The following is a 21,228-nucleotide window of genomic DNA, read 5'->3' as shown; positions in this document are numbered from 1 at the left end:
CATACTTCCATACCTCAGCCTACATCAGAGAATCTCTGTCTCAGAGTGAGTGGGGAGTAACACAGAGATTCACGACGGGAAATGTGTAGAGAATAAGACTTTGGAGCGCTCAGCTCTAAGTGGGCTGTCTCCGTCCCCTCAAGGGTCAGGGAACTTCGGAAGAGCAAGCAAAGCGCTAAGAGCCAGCCATGGTAGCTGACTAGAAGGAAGCTGCATCTTCCAGACAACAGCAGGATCGGTGCACATATGAGAAATCACACACTGTGGCAGTATCCACAGGATCTGCACAGGTTCAAGCCTGGTGGAGTCATAACACCGAGAGGGAGAAGCAGACATGGCGTCCTACTCCTAACCAAGAAGCTATCTGCAATTGATACCTACTGGCAAGGAGAAAACCAATTTTCTTCAGTGGACTCTTGAGTGTATCAACCACACTCCAGGGTATTCCCCTGGCCCAAGACTGGTTAACCAGTAGGAAACTCCTGAAAGGTAAAAGTTTTAAAGTTGCCCTCCTGGACACAAAGTTTAGAGCAGAAGAAAAAAAAAAAAACAAAAAAAAACAGGTTAGGCCCCAGAATTGTATGTTCCAAGAAGCCTCTCCTAGGGCTACAGAATGGGTAATTACATTGGCCAGCTCAACAGCTTTCTCCCAGAAACTAGCTGACCATAAATCTTAGAGAACAATCTTGAGAAGCAGAAAGCAGCTTCTCCTAGGAAACAGAGTTTCTCCCTGTGATTTTTCACTGGTACTCTTCACACTTTCCAATGACGCCATCCCTGCCCCCTCAGGTTGTGGTTTCTTCCTTTAAATACCCTTTCTCCCAGCCTCTCGGGGTTGAACTGCACTGCCCCTGCGTGGGATACGAGTCTTGACCCAGTGCACTGGTGGCTATCGATAAACCTCATGTGATTACAACAAGGATGGTCTTGTGTGAGTTCTTGGGGGTTTGCGTCATCCCGAGACTTGAGTGAGGGTCTCCCCACTCTGGGGGTCTTTCATTCCCTCAATGGTATTTTTGTGGACTTTTGCTTGTTTGTTTCATTTTGCTTTGTTTTGGCAATGGTCTTTTGCTTGCTTGTTTTGTTTTTTTGTTTGTTTGTTTATTTTATGAGGACATCAGATCCTATTATAGATGGTTGTGAGCCACCATGTGGTTGCTGGGATTTGAACTCAGGACCTCTGGAAGAGCAGTCAGTGCTCTTAACCGCTGAGCCATCTCTCCAGCCCTGCTTGCTTGTTTTAATTTTCATTTTTTGTGTTTTTTTTTTTTAAGACAGAAGAAAATAGAACATAAAGTTGGGCATTTAGGGAGGCTCGAGAGTCTGGGAGGAATTCAGAGAGGGGAAAAACATGATCAAAATACGTAGCATAATTTTTTTCAATAAAGTAATAAAGTCAGATTCTCACTTATATAGGCCTGACTATCTTGGAGCTCGCTGTGTAGACCAGGCTAGCCTCTAACTCACAGATCCAATCGCCTCTGCCTCCTGAGTGCTGGGGTTAAGGGTGATACAGGGTCTCGTGTGGCTCTGTTGGCCTCAAACCTTGAACTTCTGATCCTCTGCACGTCCTGTGTTTTACACTTGCAGGCATGTGCTGCAGCCTCCCTCCTCCTTCTCCTCCTTTCTTCTTCTTTTCTCAAACAGCGTCTCTTTCAGTAGCCCTGGTTGTCCTGGAACTCAGAGATCCACCTGCCTCTGCCTCCTGAGTGTGGGGTAAAAGGCGTACACTGCTCCTGAGTGTAAAGCCCTGAGGGTGCACCACTCGGCTTTACAGGCACGGGTTTCTGTGCTCGGTTTATGTGGTGCTAGGCTTTGTGCACATTAGATGAGCATCGAGGAACTGAGTTACATCCTAGCCCTTTGTTTTTGTCTTCTAAATTATAGTAAGAAGAATAAAATCTGATCTTCACATTATTTTTGGATGTGGGGAGGAAGGGAGACTGGTGAACTGTGCTGAAGGTAAACCGAGGGCTTCCTCACTGTTAGACAGACGCTCTCGTCACTGACTTACATTTCTGGCCTCATCCTAAGTCTTTCAGGGGGTCCCCTTGCCTAGTGTTAAATACAGTCACACAGTAAGGGCTGAGACTCTATAGACAACTGAGATGTGTGGAGCTACTGAAGAATTTCAGGTGGGACTAACGGCTTAGGAAGATCGCCTTGGGGGTGGGTAGGAGGACACGAGCTCACAGCTAGAAGGAATGGTAAGGTTTAAAAGCTTAGAGGGTGGAAGTTATGCTGTGGCTGTGAATGCTGTGGAGGGACTCAGTGACTGCTGAGAGAGATCCTGAGGACAAAGAAAAGCCCTGAGGGTGCAGCATCGAATGTGTCTGCCGTGCGTGACTAGTCACAGATTGGGAGTTCAAGTGCTTTTAACATGACTGATCGGGACAAAGATGGCCTCATTAACAGAGGAAAGTTTCACGATATGCTTCCTTGCTGGAGAAAGCGCCCAGTTGATGAGCATCTTGACTGATGGTATGATTAGTGAGGCTTCAGGACACATCGGCTTCTCTTCTGAAATGGGACACTATGAAGTTCAGCACCGTTCAGTAGGGTGACTCGATGGAGGAGCTGGGACGGTCTGAGAGATCCGTTTATAGAAGGAGGGCTGCGGAGAAAGGCACCTATTGACACAAAGGGAAGTTCAATTACCCTGAACTCATCCACATCCTTAAAGATAGGGGCAAAAGACAGAGCTGGCAGAAGAGAGCTCCACATCCCAGCTAGAAGCCAAAAGAATATGACTAGACTTCTAGCTTCTTGGGAACCCGAGGTGGGAGGATTCTTTAAGATAGGGATCTGGGAGAAGCCTAAGCTACATATAGAAACTCCATCTCAAAATAACAATGATAAAAACAGTTCTAACCTAATACTCCTAGTTATAACTTAGGGTGTTTCCATTATAACACACACGCGCGCGTGCGCACACATACACACACACACGCGCGCGCGCACATACACACACACACACACACACACACACACACACACACACTTATTTCTTATGGTGTGGAAGATGAACCAAACATCTTGTTCATTTAAATACACACTGTCACAGAGCAACACCTCCAGTCTTAGGTCTCCAGAGATAGGCCTGACTGTGTAGCCCAGGCTGTCCTCAAACTAAGAATCTTGTCTTGGCCTTCTGAATGCTAGGGTTACAGGGTTTGTCCACTCCTGGCTCCATGAGTTCCTTTCTTTTTTTTTTCAAAGCTGGGGACCGAACCCAGGGCCTTGCGCTTGCTAGGCAAACGCTCTACCACTGAGCCAAATCCCCAACCCACCATGAGTTCCTTTCAAGTTTATGGTGTGCCCTCAGTTAAACTTGTGTTTAGTCTCAGATAGCTGGGTACATGTTATCTTTATAATTAGACATTTCTGTCATTTCCCCAGTCTAGGGTAACACGACAGTAGCCCTCCTCTCAAATCGCAGTCTATTGTTTTTCAAAGAAAGTTTTCAATTTGTTTCTGAATCACAGTTAATCTTTATATTTGAAGGGAAAAAAGGATTTAAAAACTTCTTGGGAGCCTGGTGAATAGGGAGTTGGTTCTGACTGGTCACCATTTATTTGGTTTTGGCTTTGGTCAGAGAGGAAGTTAGAGAAAGGAACTCAATACACTGCTGCCTGAATACCAAGCCTCACAGGCCAGTTCTACCCTCAAGGTAGCTAGTGACATCTCACCAGGCTGTGCTCTGCTGAATCACTATTGCCAAGCTGGATGTGAAGGGGCATGAGGAGCATGAATTTGGGGTCAGCCCAAACAACATAGGAGGACTCTTGCTTTGAAACAAACAAACAAACAAACAAACAAACAGAAAAATGGGAAGCCAGAGGTGGGGGTGGGGGTGTGGAGAGGTGGGGTTAGAGGTAGAAATAGCTGAGTGGTTAAGAGTGGTGACTGCTCTTCTAGAGGACCAGGGTTCAATTCCCAGGACCCACATGATAGCTCACAACTGTCTGTAAGCCAGTTCCAGGTGATCTGGGACTTTCCCACGGACATACATGCAGGCAAAACACATAAAAGTAAACATGTCATTTTTTAAAATGGGGAAGGGGTGGTTTGCATTAAGAAAATTGGTGGGCAGTTAAGCACAACAATTGATCATGACTGTGCCATTTTGGAGTGCTGGAGATGGAATCCAGGGCCTCGGACATGCTGGGGCTTTACCACTAAAGCCACTCTAGTTCCTTACTCCACTAAAAAAAACAAACGCTCCTCCTATCCCAGAACAAACAAAACCCCAGGGCTGTGGCAGTGGCTCAGCTGGTACAGGCATGGCAGCACTGAGGGCCAGTGTGCTCAGGATGGCAGTCTCTCCCCAAGCCTTATACCCTCGTGGTGGAAGAAGAGAACCAACTCTTGAGAACTGACCTCCACACACAGGCCTGTGAGGCACACGAACAACCACACTCATAGTCATACAAAACAAATAAAAATATGATTACTAATGTATAAGAGTTTTATATATATTTTTTCTCGGCCCCCCCTACCCCCCCAATCTGTCTTGCTAGGTAGTTCAGGCTAGTCTGGAACGCACCACATACTCTAGGCTCTACTCCAACTTGCTATCCTCCTGCCTCCAGAGCTCTGGGATTGCAGGCATGTGTTATCACACGTGGCTAAGACTCTCTTTTCATGAATGTTCACCACACAACCATCTCAGCACGTGAACAGCATGCCCGAAGTTATGTTTATTTAATTATACTAACATTATGAAATAAATCACGTGATTATTCCCATTTCACACACTGATGGCTAAAGAGGCCAGAAGGTTAAGTACGTTTAAGTCACCACTTGAACATGGTTTTGTGATTCAAAGCCCAGGATCTAGGGAAGAAACATCCTCTCAAAATTAAAACCTTGAGAGAGTTCAGACGGCATCTCGTTGTACGGAAACTTCCCACACTCAGGGAAACATAGGAAACCCGACGTGAGTTGAACATTTCTGACAATTTGCAAGCTCCTGTGCATAGCAGTCTCCCATAGCCAGTCCGCGGCCCGCTGCGCGACCTCCCGACACACGAGGGCGCTGTGGCAGCACGGTGGGAAGGAGACTGGGAAGTGTCGCGAGATTATCAAAGGCGGAAGGGCGAAAGAGCAAGGGTCACGTAGACAGCGCTCCCCGCCCGGTTCGCATTAAGTTCTCGCGCGAGTTGTACTTCCGCCCTTTTGGCTCTCAGAGCGGCACCATGGCGGTCGGGAAGAACAAGCGCCTGACGAAAGGTGGCAAGAAGGGAGCCAAGAAGAAAGTGTAAGTGGCGGATTTCGCGAACCCCCGGTCTTTGGGTCCCGCAGGAGTCGGTGGGCAGGTTCTGGTCTGCGGTGTAGGGCGGATGGTGGGGATGCATGGTGGATTGCGCGGTACGGCTGCTGGCCGGCGATCCGGACGGCTGCCTCTCCCCCTGGGCCGGGCGTCGCGTGCCGCGTGGGAGCCCGCCCTGCGTCTCGAGTAGTTGCTCGCGTGTTTCGAACTGTGGCCTCCTGGGTTGCTTGAAGTCCGCTGCACTTTTAGCGCCCCTTCTACGTCAGGAGGCTCGGCAGTCACTCTGGTTGACCCCATGTCACTTGCGTGCCGGGACCTCGTGGGAACTCGTGATAGCAGTTCGTACCAGTTAATGTCAGAAGTCCTTTGGGTTCCGGGGCAGTATATAATAGCCTATGTAATGGGGGAGTGCAGAAGGCATGTTTTCTAACCTACTGGTTCATGCATTGGCTGACAAGCCAGCCTTACAGGTTCACCCCACGGTGAGGGGGCGTCATTTTGTATTAAATGCAAGCCCTCTACAAGATTTTGCCTGGGAAGTTGTGTCAATAGAAGTATTAAGAAGAAGAGTTTAAAAGTTGTCAGGCTTGTTCTTAGGATTTACAAAGAAACTTGGTTATTCTCTCCAACCCAGGGTTGATCCATTTTCTAAGAAAGACTGGTATGATGTGAAAGCTCCAGCAATGTTCAATATTAGGAACATCGGGAAAACACTAGTTACAAGGACTCAAGGAACCAGTGAGTACCATATATTTTGTTTTGTTCCTAAGCTGTTGCATGTGTATTTTGCTGGGGGACTTGGTTGAAATGTCAGCCCAGTGGTTGCAGGCTTGGCATTTTGGAGTGCTTGTTTTTAATACATTTGCGGCAGCAAGGAAGTGTTTATGCAACTGTCCAAGGAGACATTGAAGTATTGCCAGTAAGTCACTGGTGTGGAGGTGGATTTGGTAACAAGTTAACAGGATCTGTCATTCTTTTGTAGAAATTGCATCAGATGGCCTCAAGGGTCGTGTGTTCGAAGTGAGTCTTGCAGATCTACAGAACGATGAAGTTGCATTTAGAAAGTTCAAGCTAATTACTGAGGATGTTCAGGGCAAAAACTGTCTGACTAACTTCCATGGCATGGATCTTACCCGGGACAAAATGTGCTCCATGGTCAAAAAGTGGCAGGTGAGACCAAAAACTATGAGTGCAGTGCTGTGGTGTGGGTGTGCAAAAAACATCATGGGTGTGTTGGTAGGAAGGAGCAAACGTGACTGGAGAGTTGGATTTCATTTCCAACTGGGATGCTTTTCTTGGTGTGAAGCAGCAGCCTGGAGTTGGGGCCTCCTGTTTCACATCAGTAAGTATCACTGCTTTTCTGTGCTGGAACTAGAGCCCAAGGCGCTCCACGTGCTAGGCAGGCAGTCCTAACACTGAGCTGCAGCCCTTAGTCTTCTAGTGTTAGCTTGTTATGGTCACATGACGTGAGTGGGGAGCTTTGCCAGTTTGGTGAATGTTTGAGTTCATAGTGAAAAGATGCTCTAGGTGACTTGATTGTCTGACAATGACAGTCAGCTCATGGAGTTGTGAAGATGAAATAGCAGATGCAGGGAAATGGTGACCAACAAAGAGAGCAGCAACCCATGTTTCAGGACAAAGCTGTTCAGATGTATCTGGGTGACAGTCGTGACATATTGTATATGGGAATGAGTGATGACAGGATGTTTCGGTCCCATATGAATCCTACTGATTTCACCGATAACATTTCTTGCTGACATTCCCTTATATACTTTATGTAATTTTGGAAATAATAAGCTATTTAATAAATACTGTTATAGACTCCTTTGCAGTGATGTCAAGATTTTGTTTTTAGGCAGTTCTGATTATGCTATTTAGGCTGATCTCAGGCTCATAATCCTGCCTCTTGTGATAGGATTGAAGGCATGTACTCATGGCAAATATTGGGTGTATAATTTGTAAATAAATGTAGTTTGTAAAATTCAAAGATGTCAGATCACTTAGCCACTAAAATGGCCCTTTAAAAGATGGTAGTATGGCCTAGTTGCAGATTTTATTTAGATCTTAGCTCTGGAATTATGTATTTAAGTTCTTTGCATAACTTTAGTTTGGAATAAAGAGCATTGAGAAAATACTTTTTTTTTTTTTTTTTACTTTTTTTTTATTAACTTGAGTATTTCTTATATACATTTCGAGTGTTATTCCCTTTCCCAGTTTCCGGGCAAACATCCCCCTCCCCCTCCCCCTTCCTTATGGGTGTTCCCCTCCCCACCCTCCCCCCATTGCCGCCCTCCCGAGAAAATACATTTTTATAGTAGAACTCCACTGCCCCCTTTTTTCATGAAAGGATCGCCTACCTGTTGTGATGTGGTGCTTGCTATGCAGACCAAACTGGCCATGAACTTTGGATCTGCCTTTGTAAACTGCAGGGATTTCGGGTGTGGGTTGTGTGTGGCTCGTTTTGTAGGGTTTTTTTTTTGTGTGTGTGTTTTTTTTTTGTTTGTTTTTGTTTTTTTTTTGGTTTCTTGAGACAGGGTTTCACTGTATCCTTGGCTGGCATGGAATTTCTATGTAGAGCAGGTTGGGCTCAAATTACTAAGAGATCCAGCATTTTCTGCCTCTTGCTTGGAGTACTGGAACTAAAGCCACCACATACAACCTAGTTTTCCTTTGTAAAAGATAAAAACAGTTTTATTCTGTCTATACCGTCTTAGGATTTAATTTAACTTTCAAAGCTCTTATGTTTGCGAGTGTTGGTATAAATGTAAGGGATGTGACTTCAATTGACTGGTTTAAAGGCAGGGTAACAATAATGATTTGGGGTATCATTCTAATTTCACTTTCAGGAAGTTGCACACTTGTTTATTATGTCACATGGGTTTGACATCCCAAGCTTTTTAATTAGCACTTAAAAATTGATTTAGGCCATTAAAAACACAAAAGGAGGGGGTGGTCTCTTAAGTTCAAGGCTAACCAACCAGGGCTATATAGTGAGAACCTGTCTCAGAAAACAGCAAACCCCAAACGCTTATGAGCTGACAGCATCCTTTTCTCACTAGACCATGATTGAAGCTCATGTTGATGTGAAGACGACCGATGGGTATTTGCTCCGACTTTTCTGTGTTGGTTTCACTAAGAAACGTAACAACCAGATTAGAAAGACATCCTATGCGCAGCACCAGCAGGTCCGCCAGATCCGCAAGAAGATGATGGAGATCATGACCCGAGAAGTGCAGACAAATGACTTGAAGGAAGTAGTTAATAAACTGTAAGTGTGTTTCTTCTTTTTGAGGTGGAACCTCAAATCACTGTTTTGTGGAGAGTGAAATTTAGACTTGACTTTAATACACAATAACAAAACTTTACATAATCATGGGAATGTGTGATGAGAAAATGTTTCGGTCCCAGTTGATGACCACTGATAATAACTCACATTTTTCTGATGTTCCCATGCAGAATATAGGTAGCTAAGAGGGTTATAAGACATGCTAATTTTAATTTTGCTAGGCTGTGTTACAATTTAGATACTTTCTAAGATTGTTAGTTTCTACGATTGTTTTCTTTTCTATTTAAAGAAAATTGCTTCTGTGTGAGAAACTAGACTTTGGGGTTTTGGTTGCTTGTTTTTAAAAGTTTCTTGTTCTTGCAGGATTCCAGACAGCATTGGGAAAGACATAGAGAAGGCTTGCCAGTCCATCTATCCTCTCCATGACGTTTTTGTTAGGAAAGTCAAAATGCTGAAGAAACCCAAGTTTGAATGTAAGTGAGGAAAAATCATGTTTATGAGATAGAAATTTGTGGGACCAAGTACATTTTTAAAAATGACTTTAGAATTTTTGATTTAATTTGCCTGCCTGTGTGTATAATGAATGTATTCCTGGAGACACTGGTGGTCTTGGACTGGAGTTAGAGATGGTTACAGGCCGCCTGTGGGTGCTGGGAACCGAACCCAGTTCCTCTGCAAGAACAAGTGCCTCTTAACCACTGAGCCAGCCTATACATGTAGGTTTCTAGGACAAAATGATGGTCTGTTTTCTTCTGTCTGTAGTACAGAAGACCATTTTTTATACTTGTCTATAACAAGATTGTTTTTCTTTTCCTTTTAGTGGGAAAACTCATGGAGCTCCATGGTGAAGGCGGTAGTTCTGGCAAAACAACTGGTGATGAGACAGGTGCTAAGGTTGAACGAGCTGATGGCTATGAACCACCAGTCCAAGAATCCGTTTAAAATCCAGATTTTTAATAGCGACAAATAAAAAGTCCTATTTGTGATGATTGCTTCTGGACATTGTTTTAAACTATGAGAGCTGGTGAATCAGGTATTGTTCAGTGTGACCTGCTGGACTTAATGATTTTGTAAATATCTGGTTTAAAGGCATGTGCCACCACACCCTATGATACCAGCATACTCCAAAGTTCTTTTTTTCCTCCCTTTAAATAAACTCATACTACCCAGTAGCACAGTTACAGTTATGGAGTAGCAACAAAGATGACTTTATGGTTGAGGGTCACCACAACATGAGGAACTGTATTAAAGGGTCGCAGCATTAGGAAGGCTGAGAACCACTAGTTTAGAAACTACAGTTGGTGAGCCAAAAGATTGACTACTGGAAATGGTTTGTAAAGGTTTTACGATGCCCAGGGATCATCCAGATCTCAGGCCTTAAACATGCTAGGTAAGTGCTCTGCTATTGAGCTCGCCCCCTTTTTAGTGTGTCACTCGGAAAGTTGTCATTGTTCAAATTAACTCAGTTTCTTAATTTTCATTAAGCGGTTAGTTGCCTCCTCCAGTTCTAGCCTATACTTTTACAGGGTAAAGTTTAACAGATTTCTATCCTCTAGGCAAATGGTCTGTTTATAGTATTAATAGGTGCCTTGGTCATGGTAGCGAGCAAACACTATTATGGCTACTTTTCTAGCTGTCAGGTATCTGTTGACATATGTACCTCAGGTAAGCCTGTTGATGTCTTGGTAAAGAAGCAGATAGTGCTGCTACTAATAGCCCATCTTGTTTGTGGGCTCGAGTCACAAAAGGACCAGCATCCTTCATGGAGTGAATATAAGATAGCCAGGAGCTCAACATGGCACACCTTTAAGGGCACTTGCTGCTCTTAGCAGAGGACGTGGTGGCTCACATCCTTCTAAAACTCAAGTTGCAGGGATCCCACATCTTTTCAAGCACCAGACCTGCACATACATTAAAGCAAAAACAAGAAATAAGCGGCTGGCTCATTTCATGTGTTCAGTTAAAATGTAAGCCTACTTACAGGCCACCTTGAACATGTGTTATAAGAAGTGCCTCCAAAGGTCTCTGAGTAATTTTACCTTAGTCTACCATAGAAAAGCAAAATTGTGTGATGCTCACTGTGGACTGAGAGCAGCCTTAACTGTAGATTAACTTGAAAAGGGGGAAGTGATCTAGGAGATCAAGGGATGGGCCTTTGTAACTGAACAGTATGGGAGAATGAGGAATCATCTGCAACACTGTTACGCCTTTTGGTCTTCATTTGCTCCAGTGCTTTAAGCATTCAGTGATCACTAGGTTGGTGACTGCAGTTACTTGATTATCTGAAGCATGTTCTTTGGTAGTCACTTCTCAGGAAGTTCTCATAACAGTACTCGTTCAATATTAAGTATTATTTCCATGTACTTTGTATCCAGGAGTTTTAAGAACATTTTTGTGTAAATGTGTGTGTGCCTCAGTGTATCATATGTGCAGGAAGAAGCCTGCAGATTCCCTTTGGAACTGGAGCTGCCATGTAGTGCTGGGAACTGAACCTGGCTGCTCTGGAAGAGCAGCTGCACAAAACAGGTTTCTGTGTAGCCTAGGTTGGCCTTTAATGCATCCTCCATGAATTGCAGAGATTACAGTTAAGTGCCACCACCACCACCCTCAGTTAGAAATTTTAGTGAAACCATTGTTACAGGGTAGAGGTCAATCACAAGTGGTGCTAGAATTTCATATCTAAAGTTTTTACTGCATGAAGAATGCCTTGTAATAAAGACAACTCAAAGCTTGGATTGAATTGACAATAGTGGGGATCTCCTGAGTCTTACTGGTTCCATCACACTGCCACCTGTAGAGAGGTATTGATAAGGACTCCAGGAAAGTTCACTGTTCTGCAGTGCTTTGATTCAATGCAAAGTGTGATGATGCTCTGAGAAGTAGCAGGCTTGGCTTCCTGGTTTTGCGTAAAGTGGTATGTTAGTTAGCTTTTTATAAATGAAATCCGTGTGACTGACCACTTGGAGACCAGTGTCACCAAGGTCAAATCTAAGACCTATTAGGCCTACCTTAAAGGCTCTAGAGTATGGACCTGAGATCAGTGCTGTAGGTTGCCTTCAGCTGTGCCTCTGAGAAGGCTTGCTGATGGCAACTAATGAAATGTCTGACTGGATCTGGCTCTACCCTCTGTTGGTTAGATTAATAGCCTTTCTGAAGAGCATCAAAAGTCAAGGTTGCCCAAGTGTGTCAAGTTCTACAAGCTCTGTGTGCCTACATACACGTTCTATGTATAGTATGCCAAGAATGTAACCTCTTGACTGCTCTTTGCATAGGCCATGTCTTACGTGTACATCCTGTGTATACCTGAAGGATGAGGCGATGTCGCAGGAAAAGGAAGCTTGGTACCAGAGTAGAAAATCTTTAAAAACATTATTGTCCTGTACCAGTCATTGAATGGTAAAGTCCTTGCCAGTTGCCTCCTGTCTTCTGCTAGTGTTAATGAAACTACAGCAGTCCACATGTGTAAACATGAAGCACCAATTAGAGGCACTTTATTCTGATTCAGAATCAAATCTGACTTCGAGTAAATATTTGTGGGATATATAACCTAGGTTCAATTGCTAGCATCCATGTGGTGGTTCACAGTTATCTGTAACTGGTTCAGCAGATCCAAAGTCCACGGGGACCAGATATGCATGTGGTACACAAGGTGGAAGCAAAATATTCACACATTAAATATTTCAGCATGGATCTCTTAGCTTTCTTTAATGATGAAGGTTGCTTAGTGGCACTGCCTTTGCATGGGTGACTGAAGAATATCAGGTTATGGGTGGCAGAAGATGATGCTTACTACATGACAGCCAGGCTGCAAAAAGAAGGTACCAGGATCCCAATGTGTACCAGTCTCTGCCACCTAAGCAAACAGCCACCAAATATGGCTCCCTGAGCACGTATAAACAGTAAGTACTGCTGGAGGAAGGAGGCTCTACAACTCAGCAGGCAGCCTGAGCATTCTGTGTAAATGCTAAGACTATAGCTTTCTTAAGCGATCTGTACTCCAATGCTGATGTGGGCTTTTCAATGATGCACCTTCCTTGAATTCATGCCTACACAACCCACTCTTGTAACCCCAGTAAACTCACTGGTTAGCGGGGAGAAAAGCATGAACCTAGCCCTGGTATTTTTAAAAGATTTATGTATGTGAATGCATTGTTGCTGTCTTCAGACACACTAAAAGAGGGATCTCATGACATTTGTGAGCCATGTGGTTGTGGGAATTGAACTCAAGACCTCTGGAAGAGCAGTCAGTGCTCTTAGCCATTGAGCCATCTCTCTAGCCCACCTAATTATTTTAAGTAAGTTTCACTACATGTATATTGCTTAGGTTGGTTTCCAGTACCAGGCTGAAGTGATCCTTTTGCCCCAGCCTCTCAAGTTCCTTGGGCCTTGGAGTACATACCACTGCTTTGATTTGATTTGATCCTATTCCTAGGTGTCTAAAAGAGATGAGACGTCATGTTTACACAAACTACTTTAGAAAGTTGGTGGTTGTAGGGTAATGTCGGTGGGAGGGAGCATCCTCAGAGGCAAGGTGGTGATGGGATATCGGGTTTCTGGAGGGGAAAAGGGATAACATTTAAAGTGTAAATTAAAATGCAATTAAAAAAATTGGTTTGGATGAGAATGGTCCCTTTAAGTGCCTAGGCTTGAATTCTTGGTCTCCAGTTAGTGGAACTCTTAGAATTATTAGGTATATAGCCTTTTTTGGAGGTGTGCCACTGTGCTTTGAGGTCTCAAAGGCTCAGGGCAGGCCTGGTGTCTCTCTCTGCATGTTGCCTGCAGATCAGGATGTAAAACTCAGCCACTGCCATTGTCTGTTTTCCTGCCATGATGACCATGGACTCTAAAACTGTAAATCAGCCCCTAATTAAATGCACCCTTTTGTAAGTTGTCTTGGTCACGGTGTCCCTTCGCAGCAACACAACATAAGTCAAGGTTGGTACCAAGTTTACTCATTGTACTAAAAGCCTAACACATTGGGTAAACAAATTGTGGTATTTGTATGTTTAAACGATAGCAAAAGAAGGCAGAAAGAAAGAACTATATGCTTTTATGAATTTAGAAGTTAATCTGGTGTGGAAACCAGAACAGTGGTTGTGGTGGAGAGTTGAAAGGGATGAAGTGATTGACTGGAAGTGTGAAGGAGCTGTGAAGACAACTGTTTTCATGTTGACAGTATATGGTGTTGATTCATAGATTATTTGCTATCCAGTATTTTATGTAAATTATGACTCAGCTTAAAAATGGGCACAACTATTCAGGCTATTGATAACACTAGTTTCTTGGCTCCCATGGTATTTAGGCCTGGGTACCACTTGTAGGTTCGGGGGGCTGGATACAATCATGCTTTCACTTCAGAGGTCAGAAGCAGCATCATCAGTGGTTGACAAGAGTGAGTTTTATTTGCAGGGCTCTGCTCTGTACTGTGCTGGAGAAGGTGGTCCTGAATCTCTTCCCTGAGGTATTCAGTTTCCATAAATTTCCTTACCTGGTTCACAAAATCTTCTATATCCATCCCCTAGAACATGATCTATCCCATCTAGTAGGAACAACCAACACAGGGCAGACCACTTTGAGATTCACATTTGTAGAGGATCAATGCTTTATTTTTGCTTTGAGACATGGTCTCACTACATAGCTCTGATTTTCCAGGAATTCACCAGAAACAGAAACTCACTATGTAGACCAGGCTGTCCTGAACTACTCCCAAGTGCTGGGATAAAGGAATGCCACCCAGCTTCCCAGTTTTGGGTTTTTTTTTTTGTTTTTTTTTTTTTTCTTTTTTTTTTTTTTTAGATAAGAGTCTAGTTATGTAGCTCTTGCTGGCCTGGAACTATACTGATCAGGCTAACTTCAGACTCGGCCTGTCCTTTGGTCTCTGTCTCCTGAGTACTGGGATTAAAGACATGCACTATGTCACCTGACTTGGCATACATATCCTAATGGTTATTATAGTTTTGCCAGGCTGTCACTCCAGGGTCACCTGGGTCTAGCAGAGTCTTCTGACTAGCCCATTTCCTCTGCACACAACGTTTTCACCATTGTGTATTTTAAAAATCCTGTCAACACTTTCAAACATCCACAGAGAAAACAGTGCTGTCTTTATGGTACTGAACTAGAGGGTTAAATGCACTGGATCCTTTGATCCTTTGAGAAATTAGGACTCGTCTTCAGTGGTGCCTGGAAAACAATGGTAGGCTGAAGTGCTCTTAACCACTGAGCCATCTCTCCAGCCTGAGTCAGGACTCTTAATAGAATACTTCTCCATGATTGGGAGAATAAATGTAGATTGACTTGTTTTTGGGGTTGATTTCATGTAGACTTTGAAATATATATCAAAGGATATTCCTGAACTCCAGATCCTCTTTGCCTCTGCCTACAAGTGCTAGGATTATAGGATATGCCACTGTGTCCTATAGATAAGAGGTTTCATTATATTGGCCAAGTTGGCTTCAGATTCAAGTTTAACCCCTCTTAGGGTTGACACCCCACCACCTCCACAAGCAGCAGAGCATGAACGTTCCATCAGCTCTGGCTTGTTCTCCTTTCTCTCCTTCAACCCCTCTCTCTCAATGTTGTGTGTGGTTTTTTGTTTTTGTTTTTTTTTTTTGAGACAGGTTTCTGTGTAACAGCCCAGGCTAACCTAGAACTCCTTTTTTTGGATCAAACTGGGTCTCTAACTCTCAGAGATCCACCTACTTGTGCCTCACAAATGCTGGGATTAGAGGCATGGGTCACCACACCTGGGCTTTTTTTGTTTTACTTGTCTTTTTAAAAAATTTAAAGGAGGAGGGGCTGGGGATTTAGCTCAGTGGTAGAGCGCTTACCTAGGAAGCGCAAGGCCCTGGGTTCGGTCCCCAGCTCCGAAAAAAAGAACAAAAAAAAAATTTAAAGAAGGAATACAGAATAATTTAGATTGATGGCCATCCAGATGTGGGGCATGACTAATCCTGCATTTGAGAAGCTCAGCAGGATGATCATGAATTAGTTCAGCCTGGGATACACAGGGAGACACTGGTACAAACAGCAAAAAGATGGTTAATTTTTGAAAAGTACACAGCCGGGGTTGGGGATTTGGCTCAGTGGTAGAGCGCTTGCCTAGCAAACGCAAGGCCCTGGGTTCGGTCCCCAGCTCTGGAAAAAAAAAAAAAAAGACATGCAGTTGTTTAAAATCATCTAGAATGTTCCCCAGACTCATTGTTCTTTTATCTGACATAGAGGTTGGAGATGGCTTGTTGTTACACAGCCCTAAAACACTACAGACCTGAAGTTACAGGCAGTCACCAAGAAAGAACTCTCCATCAGTGGATGAGCTCACAGTCTGAATTTCTACGTAACAATGGTACTGTATCTACATAAAACAGGACTTCTTTCCCACAAACTGCCCTCCAAGACTAGTGGTTCTCAACCTGTGGGATGGGACCCCCACTGGGGCTTGCATTATCAGATATTACCATTAAAATTCTTACCTAGCAAAATTACAGTTATGAGGTAGCAATAATGGTTGGAGGTCACTACAACATAAGGGACTGTATCAGAGGATCACAACATTTGGAAGGTTGGGACCACTGTCTCATGTAGCCTAGCCTAGCTTTGAAAAATTCAATAAGTAGGCAAATGACCCTGAATTCCTGATCTGTCTGTCTCTAGGATTACACACACACACTACCAACCCGGCTAGTTCTCTATCTGAAAGAACATTTCAGAAGCTGGAGAGATGGCTCAGAGGCTAAGAGCACATGTTCTGTAGAGGACCTGAGTTCAATTCCTAGCACCCATATGGTGACTCATAACCATCTATAACTCCAGTTTGGACGAGCCAACACTTTCTGACACATGGTACATATATATGCATGTGGGCAAAACATTCATGCACAAAAAATCTTTTTTAAAAAATCCAGAGCTTTAATTTGTTCTTTGCCATCAATGCCTACCCCTCCTTCCCTTCTTGTTTTATAAGACAGAATCAGCCTCCCTAGTACTGGGATATTACAGGAATACCTGTGGGATTCTTTCTATTGAGTTGTGTGAGCCTTTGTAACTTCTTTTTATTTTATTTTCCTTTCCCTTTCCCCCCGCTTCTATGAGGGTGTTCCCCCACCCACCCCTTTTGGCCTCCCCATGCCTTTGTAACTTCTACAGGCTAAGAAAATACCAAAACATTTTAAAGATTTATTTGTATTCATCTCTGTGTGTCAGTGTGAGTGAAAGCCACTGTATGCAGGTGCCTGTGGCGCCAGTTCTCTGTAGCTGGAGCTGCTGGCAATTGTGAGTGGCCTGCCAGGGTGTTGGGAACTGAACCTAGGTCCTCTGGAAGAGTAGCATGTGCTCTTAACTGCTGTCTCTCCAGCCACTTAAACAATTCTAACAGCTAAAGAGAAACACGTTATTTCAGCACAGTAAATGGAAAAGACTGGATTGTTGTCCGCAGAGCTAGGCTGTACTTAGGGCTCTGCGGTTACAAGTCCTGTAACCCTGTTGAGCTCTGTGGCCCCACACTTGTGGTAGAAAAAGAAAAGCTTGTAATGAAAGGAGAGGCCCCTAGATGGCGGCAGTGCTCTAAGGGAGGTGACAGATTTTGTTCCATACAGTGAAGTAAAAAGTAAGGTAGAAAATGAATTCCCATTAGTTCCCATTAGGAAAAAAAAAAAATCAGCCTATGAATTCATTCAATGACATTCAAAATGGCATCGAATCATGAGTCTTACAGCCTATGTGCATCTGGCATTAATTAAAAGGAAACATTAATGTTCATACACAGTGAAAATACTCCCTTTACCTGATCCATATATTCATTGCTGTTTTCTCAGGCTTATATATCTAAATTTGAGAAACTGAATACAAACTGTGATTGCTTTTTAGGGATACTGACTTACAGTCCTATAATCATCATTTTTAAAATGTCAGTTCTAATGATACATTTTGATAAATACACTAATATTAACTGTTCTAAATGTTGCAGACTGATTTGCAAGAGCAATGAAAGAATTACATTCTTCCTGTAGCAATGAACACAAAGGCATCTAAAGAGACACCTTATCTTTTAGGGTTCAAAGGGTAACATATTGGGCTGGGGAAATGTAGTTCGGTAGCAGAGTGCTTGCCCAATATGTATGAGGACCTGGGTTCAGTCCCCTCTACTGCAAAAACAAAAACTAAGGGTAATATACTAAAAATGGCTTCTCCAGTTTTAACCTAAAAACAAAAGCAAACTCAAAACCTGAGTACTTCAAGAGGTCTGTATGATGTATGGTTTGGGTATGAAGGTGTCCCCAGAAGACTCCTGTGTGCAAGGTTTTGCTCTCTGTCCAGAGGCATTACTGAGATGGGGTCAGGCCATGGTCAGATGAACTAACCCTGGATGGACGGAATCCACGGTGGATGAACTGACGGCTGAGTAGGATACTAGGGGACAGAGGAAGGCGATTTGAGGTGTTTTTCTGAAGAGTGCATCTTGTGCCTGGCTCTCTTTTTCCCTCTCTTCCTGTTCCCTACTTCCCCTTTTCTACCTCTTCTCTCTTTCACAGAGTCTATATGTTGGAAAACTCCCCACCATGATGTTCTGGTTTGCATCAGGTCCAAGGTGATGGAGCCAGGTGACCTAGGAATGAAAACTCATCAGGCCCAAACTTGTTTTCTCCTTTAAGTTGTTTATGATTGAGTATTTTGTCACAGCTATGAAAAGCTGACTCACAAAGATGAGAACAGTATCAAACTTTCACCTAAAAAATCTGAAACAAGCACAATAACCCCTTTCCATTTATCTCATAAAATTCTCTTCATATACAATTGTTTTTCTTTGACTATTGCCTTGACCTCAATCAATTTATAATAAGAAAGTACCCATGCAAGCCCCACAGCTACATTTTGCTTCCTATTAGTTGAGAGAGAAATACATAGCAAGAAAAACAGCATGGTAGAGTGAGATGGCAAAAGAAGGAAAAAAAAGGATTTGTTTCAATATATATTTGCATCAACAAAAGCAAAGGTGCTGAGTGGAAAGCCGCCATCTGTCCACCACACCCGCCCTGCAAACAAAGGACGGGAGATACAAGGATAAGACAGGTAGGCTCACATTCTGAAAGATGCAGTCTCGTCTGCGGTAAGGAATTGAAAAGTTGAGTTCAGTTTATTATAGTGTCAAGTAGATACACAACTATTGCACTTATTCTGCTTACAGAGAGCCAATATCAAGAGGGATTTTTTTCTTCAATAGAGAAAGGTTGTTCAGTATCCTCACTATTAAATTGAAATCTCACAGGCAAAGAAACACTTCATACCCCTCTCCACACCGCTGACCCCTTCTTGCTCTTATATGGCTTGCTGACGATGAGAATTTAGTTTGAATAACACTTTACGTCTTCCCATTCTCGTAAAAGTGATTTGAGTGGAAACCTACAATGATTTTCTTTAAATAGTCTTAAACAAAAACATGTAGTAGAAACCCCAGATCCAAAATGCCAAAATCAAATGCAATCATATGCCAGGGATAGGAAATTTAGTAAAAAACACAAAGTAGGTATTTCCTTATAGAAGCAGTGTGTTCAGGAAATCACTGGCCACCCAGGTTTTGGATAATTGGGAAAACAGGAAAAATTAAGAAGTGGTCCAGCATATGAAACTCTTCTTGGAAACAGAAGAACCCTGTTGGAGAGCATTTCACATCTCCAGCGAAATGCTAACCCACCAATCCATTATTAGATTGTCTTCAGAGCATTTGGCTTTAGTTCATAAACTGTAATTGATTGAGTCACACAAGAACCACTTTTGAAACTCAGAACGTGTGACCCTGGATGACAGGAAAGTGGTCTTGTGTTTACTCCAATAGCTGCAGAGATGCGTTGGGGGTGGGGGGGTACTGCGTCAGCCTTCAGTCCTCTTAAATTATTTTAACTTCTGATATAGCGAGACGAAGTGAGCTGTGGGGGCTCGGCACTGTTTTTCATCTTACCCTTTGCTCTGTATTCTAAGATACTCTCCGAGATTCATAACGCACTACTGTAACAAGATCCAGCTTTTGTGTATTACTGGGGTAATGCAAAGAAAATGAGTTTTCCTTGAGTCAATGAGCTGACCAGTAATTGTCAAAGGAATGATTGCAGATTCAGAAAATGTGCTTTATAATGACCCTGTTAACATACACATCCACCGAGGAGAGGTAAGTTGTGGCATGTCTGTGGAGGGGTTAGTTGTATTAGCAAGGCATCTTAGGGATGGTTTTGGTTCTTTTGACCCCTTCGAGTCCCTGGATAAATGGGGAATGCTGGGACACAAGGAGCACTTGGGGACATGAGCTTATTTCCCCACCTGCTTGTAAATGTTCCACTAGTTACAAACTATCTGTCCTGCAGCAAGCTTCCGCCCCAGGACTAAGACTAATGTGCTCAAGCTGTTAGAATTAATTTGAATATCAAAAACGAAATTCAGATTACCATCCATGTCCTGATAGTTACAGCATGTAGAATGTCAAACGTCCTCTTTTTAAACTAAAGTAGAAAATGAAGAAGCATGGTTAATTCAGTGTGTTGATGGGAACAGGCGTATGAGTACAGTTCCTGCTTGTTAGCCGACCCATGCTGCCTGCCTGCACTGGATGCTTTCCCAGGGGAAGCACACTTCCCTGCCGGCTTCCTCACTCTCCATTTCTCCGTACACCTTTCCACAAACGAAGCTAAGCTAAGAAACCTACAGGTTTTCTGCCCTCAGAAATTCTAGTGTGCCACATACATCTTAGATATTTCTCTTTCTGTTTAAAAAAAAATAGTGCAAATATCTGATAGTCAAAGTGAATGTTCAAGTGAGTTCTCGTGTCAAGGAACAGCCAAGCTTCACCTTCAGCTGACTTGTAGAAACTGAACGTAGTTTTTGGGAAAGATCCCAGCTTTTCCCATTAGTTCTCCACGCATCCAGTCATCATCCACGGGTTCCAGCTCTGTTATTACATCTCCAGCCTGGAAGGAGACAGGAGTTAGAAATAATTATTGGTTTCTGCAGGGTACAAGCACAGAGCGTAGCCTACCTGGAGCGGCGTGAATAATCTTCTCTTTATATAACTCATTTATCTTGATTTGCAGAGAGGATTAAATGATAAACTGCACAGATGATATATACCTAATGACATTTGCTTGCAGGCTTCTTTTTCTCAAAGTAAACTCAGTCCCCCGCCACCATCAGCCTCGCTCCACGCTGAGCTTCCTGCTTATGTTTTATGCCCCCCACACGCACAGTTCCTAATCTAAATCACTCTTTAATCTAAGACAGTACCAGCTATATACACACAAATGCACGTAACTTTATCTAACAAGTGTTTACAGAATACCTACTATGTGGCAGATACTGTCCTGGGTAATACTGTTATAATGCAGTATAATGGACTTGCTCTATAGTGGGAAGGCGAGCATGGTTTCGCTACCCATGAGGGCCGTCTAAGAGGGGCACACGGACAGTCATGCTTACATAAAGGTCACAGGTGAAAGGGTGAGCCACCTGCTCCTGTGTGCTTTGTCCTCGTCTGTGCCTCACAAAAGTTCAATAGCTACAGTTCTATAGATGAACACTGTCAGCATCCTTGTGAGGGAGAGGCTATTTCATAGTTTTTTGTGTGGTGTGCGTGTGTGTGGGCTTGTGTGTGCATTAGTGCATGTGCATGTGTCTGTGGGTACACATAGAA

General features: G+C 43.4%; 2 protein-coding genes and 2 non-coding genes across 24 annotated transcripts in view; 3 read left to right on the top strand and 1 right to left on the bottom strand.

Annotated features, from left to right (window-relative positions):
• Positions 1-5,174: 5,174 nt before the first annotated feature.
• Rps3a (ribosomal protein S3a) lies at positions 5,175-9,544 on the top strand. Its single transcript, NM_017153.1, has 6 exons — positions 5,175-5,260; positions 5,907-6,010; positions 6,255-6,442; positions 8,332-8,540; positions 8,922-9,031; positions 9,379-9,544. The coding sequence occupies exons 1-6, from the start codon at positions 5,199-5,201 to the stop codon at positions 9,498-9,500; spliced, it is 795 nt and encodes a 264-aa protein (NP_058849.1). The 5' UTR covers positions 5,175-5,198; the 3' UTR covers positions 9,501-9,544.
• Snord73b (small nucleolar RNA, C/D box U73B) lies at positions 6,960-7,033 on the top strand. Its single transcript, XR_015679227.1, has one exon. It is a non-coding gene; the product is annotated as a small nucleolar RNA SNORD73 (small nucleolar RNA).
• On the top strand, positions 8,650-8,719 carry Snord73a (small nucleolar RNA, C/D box 73A). The gene has a single exon (XR_015679226.1). It is a non-coding gene; the product is annotated as a small nucleolar RNA SNORD73 (small nucleolar RNA).
• A 5,589-nt stretch (positions 9,545-15,133) lies between the features above and the next one.
• Sh3d19 (SH3 domain containing 19) overlaps positions 15,134-21,228 on the bottom strand; it is a 181,707-nt gene continuing 175,612 nt past the window's right edge. For 14 of the 21 annotated variants that reach the window (XM_087619553.1, XM_087619551.1, XM_087619561.1 and 11 more), the window contains one exon: positions 18,189-20,509. In XM_087619553.1, coding sequence (XP_087475679.1) covers positions 20,393-20,509 — 117 coding nt within the window. In that variant the 3' untranslated portion in view covers positions 18,189-20,392. 21 annotated transcript variants of the gene reach the window in all.

The sequence above is a fragment of the Rattus norvegicus genome, chromosome 2 (assembly GCF_021556685.1).
Source record: "Rattus norvegicus strain SHRSP/BbbUtx chromosome 2, alternate assembly SHRSP_T2T, whole genome shotgun sequence".
Taxonomy (NCBI): Eukaryota; Metazoa; Chordata; class Mammalia; order Rodentia; family Muridae; genus Rattus; species Rattus norvegicus.
This window is presented reverse-complemented; position numbering and strand designations above follow the sequence as displayed.

Coding starts and splice junctions, on each gene's coding strand:
- Rps3a (NM_017153.1), top strand. CDS start 5,199: ATGGCGGTCGGGAAGAACAAGCGCCTGACGAAAGGTGGCAAGAAGGGA. Junction 6,011..6,254: donor TACAAGGACTCAAGGAACCA/GTGAGTACCATA, acceptor ATTCTTTTGTAG/AAATTGCATCAGATGGCCTC. Junction 6,443..8,331: donor CCATGGTCAAAAAGTGGCAG/GTGAGACCAAAA, acceptor TTTTCTCACTAG/ACCATGATTGAAGCTCATGT.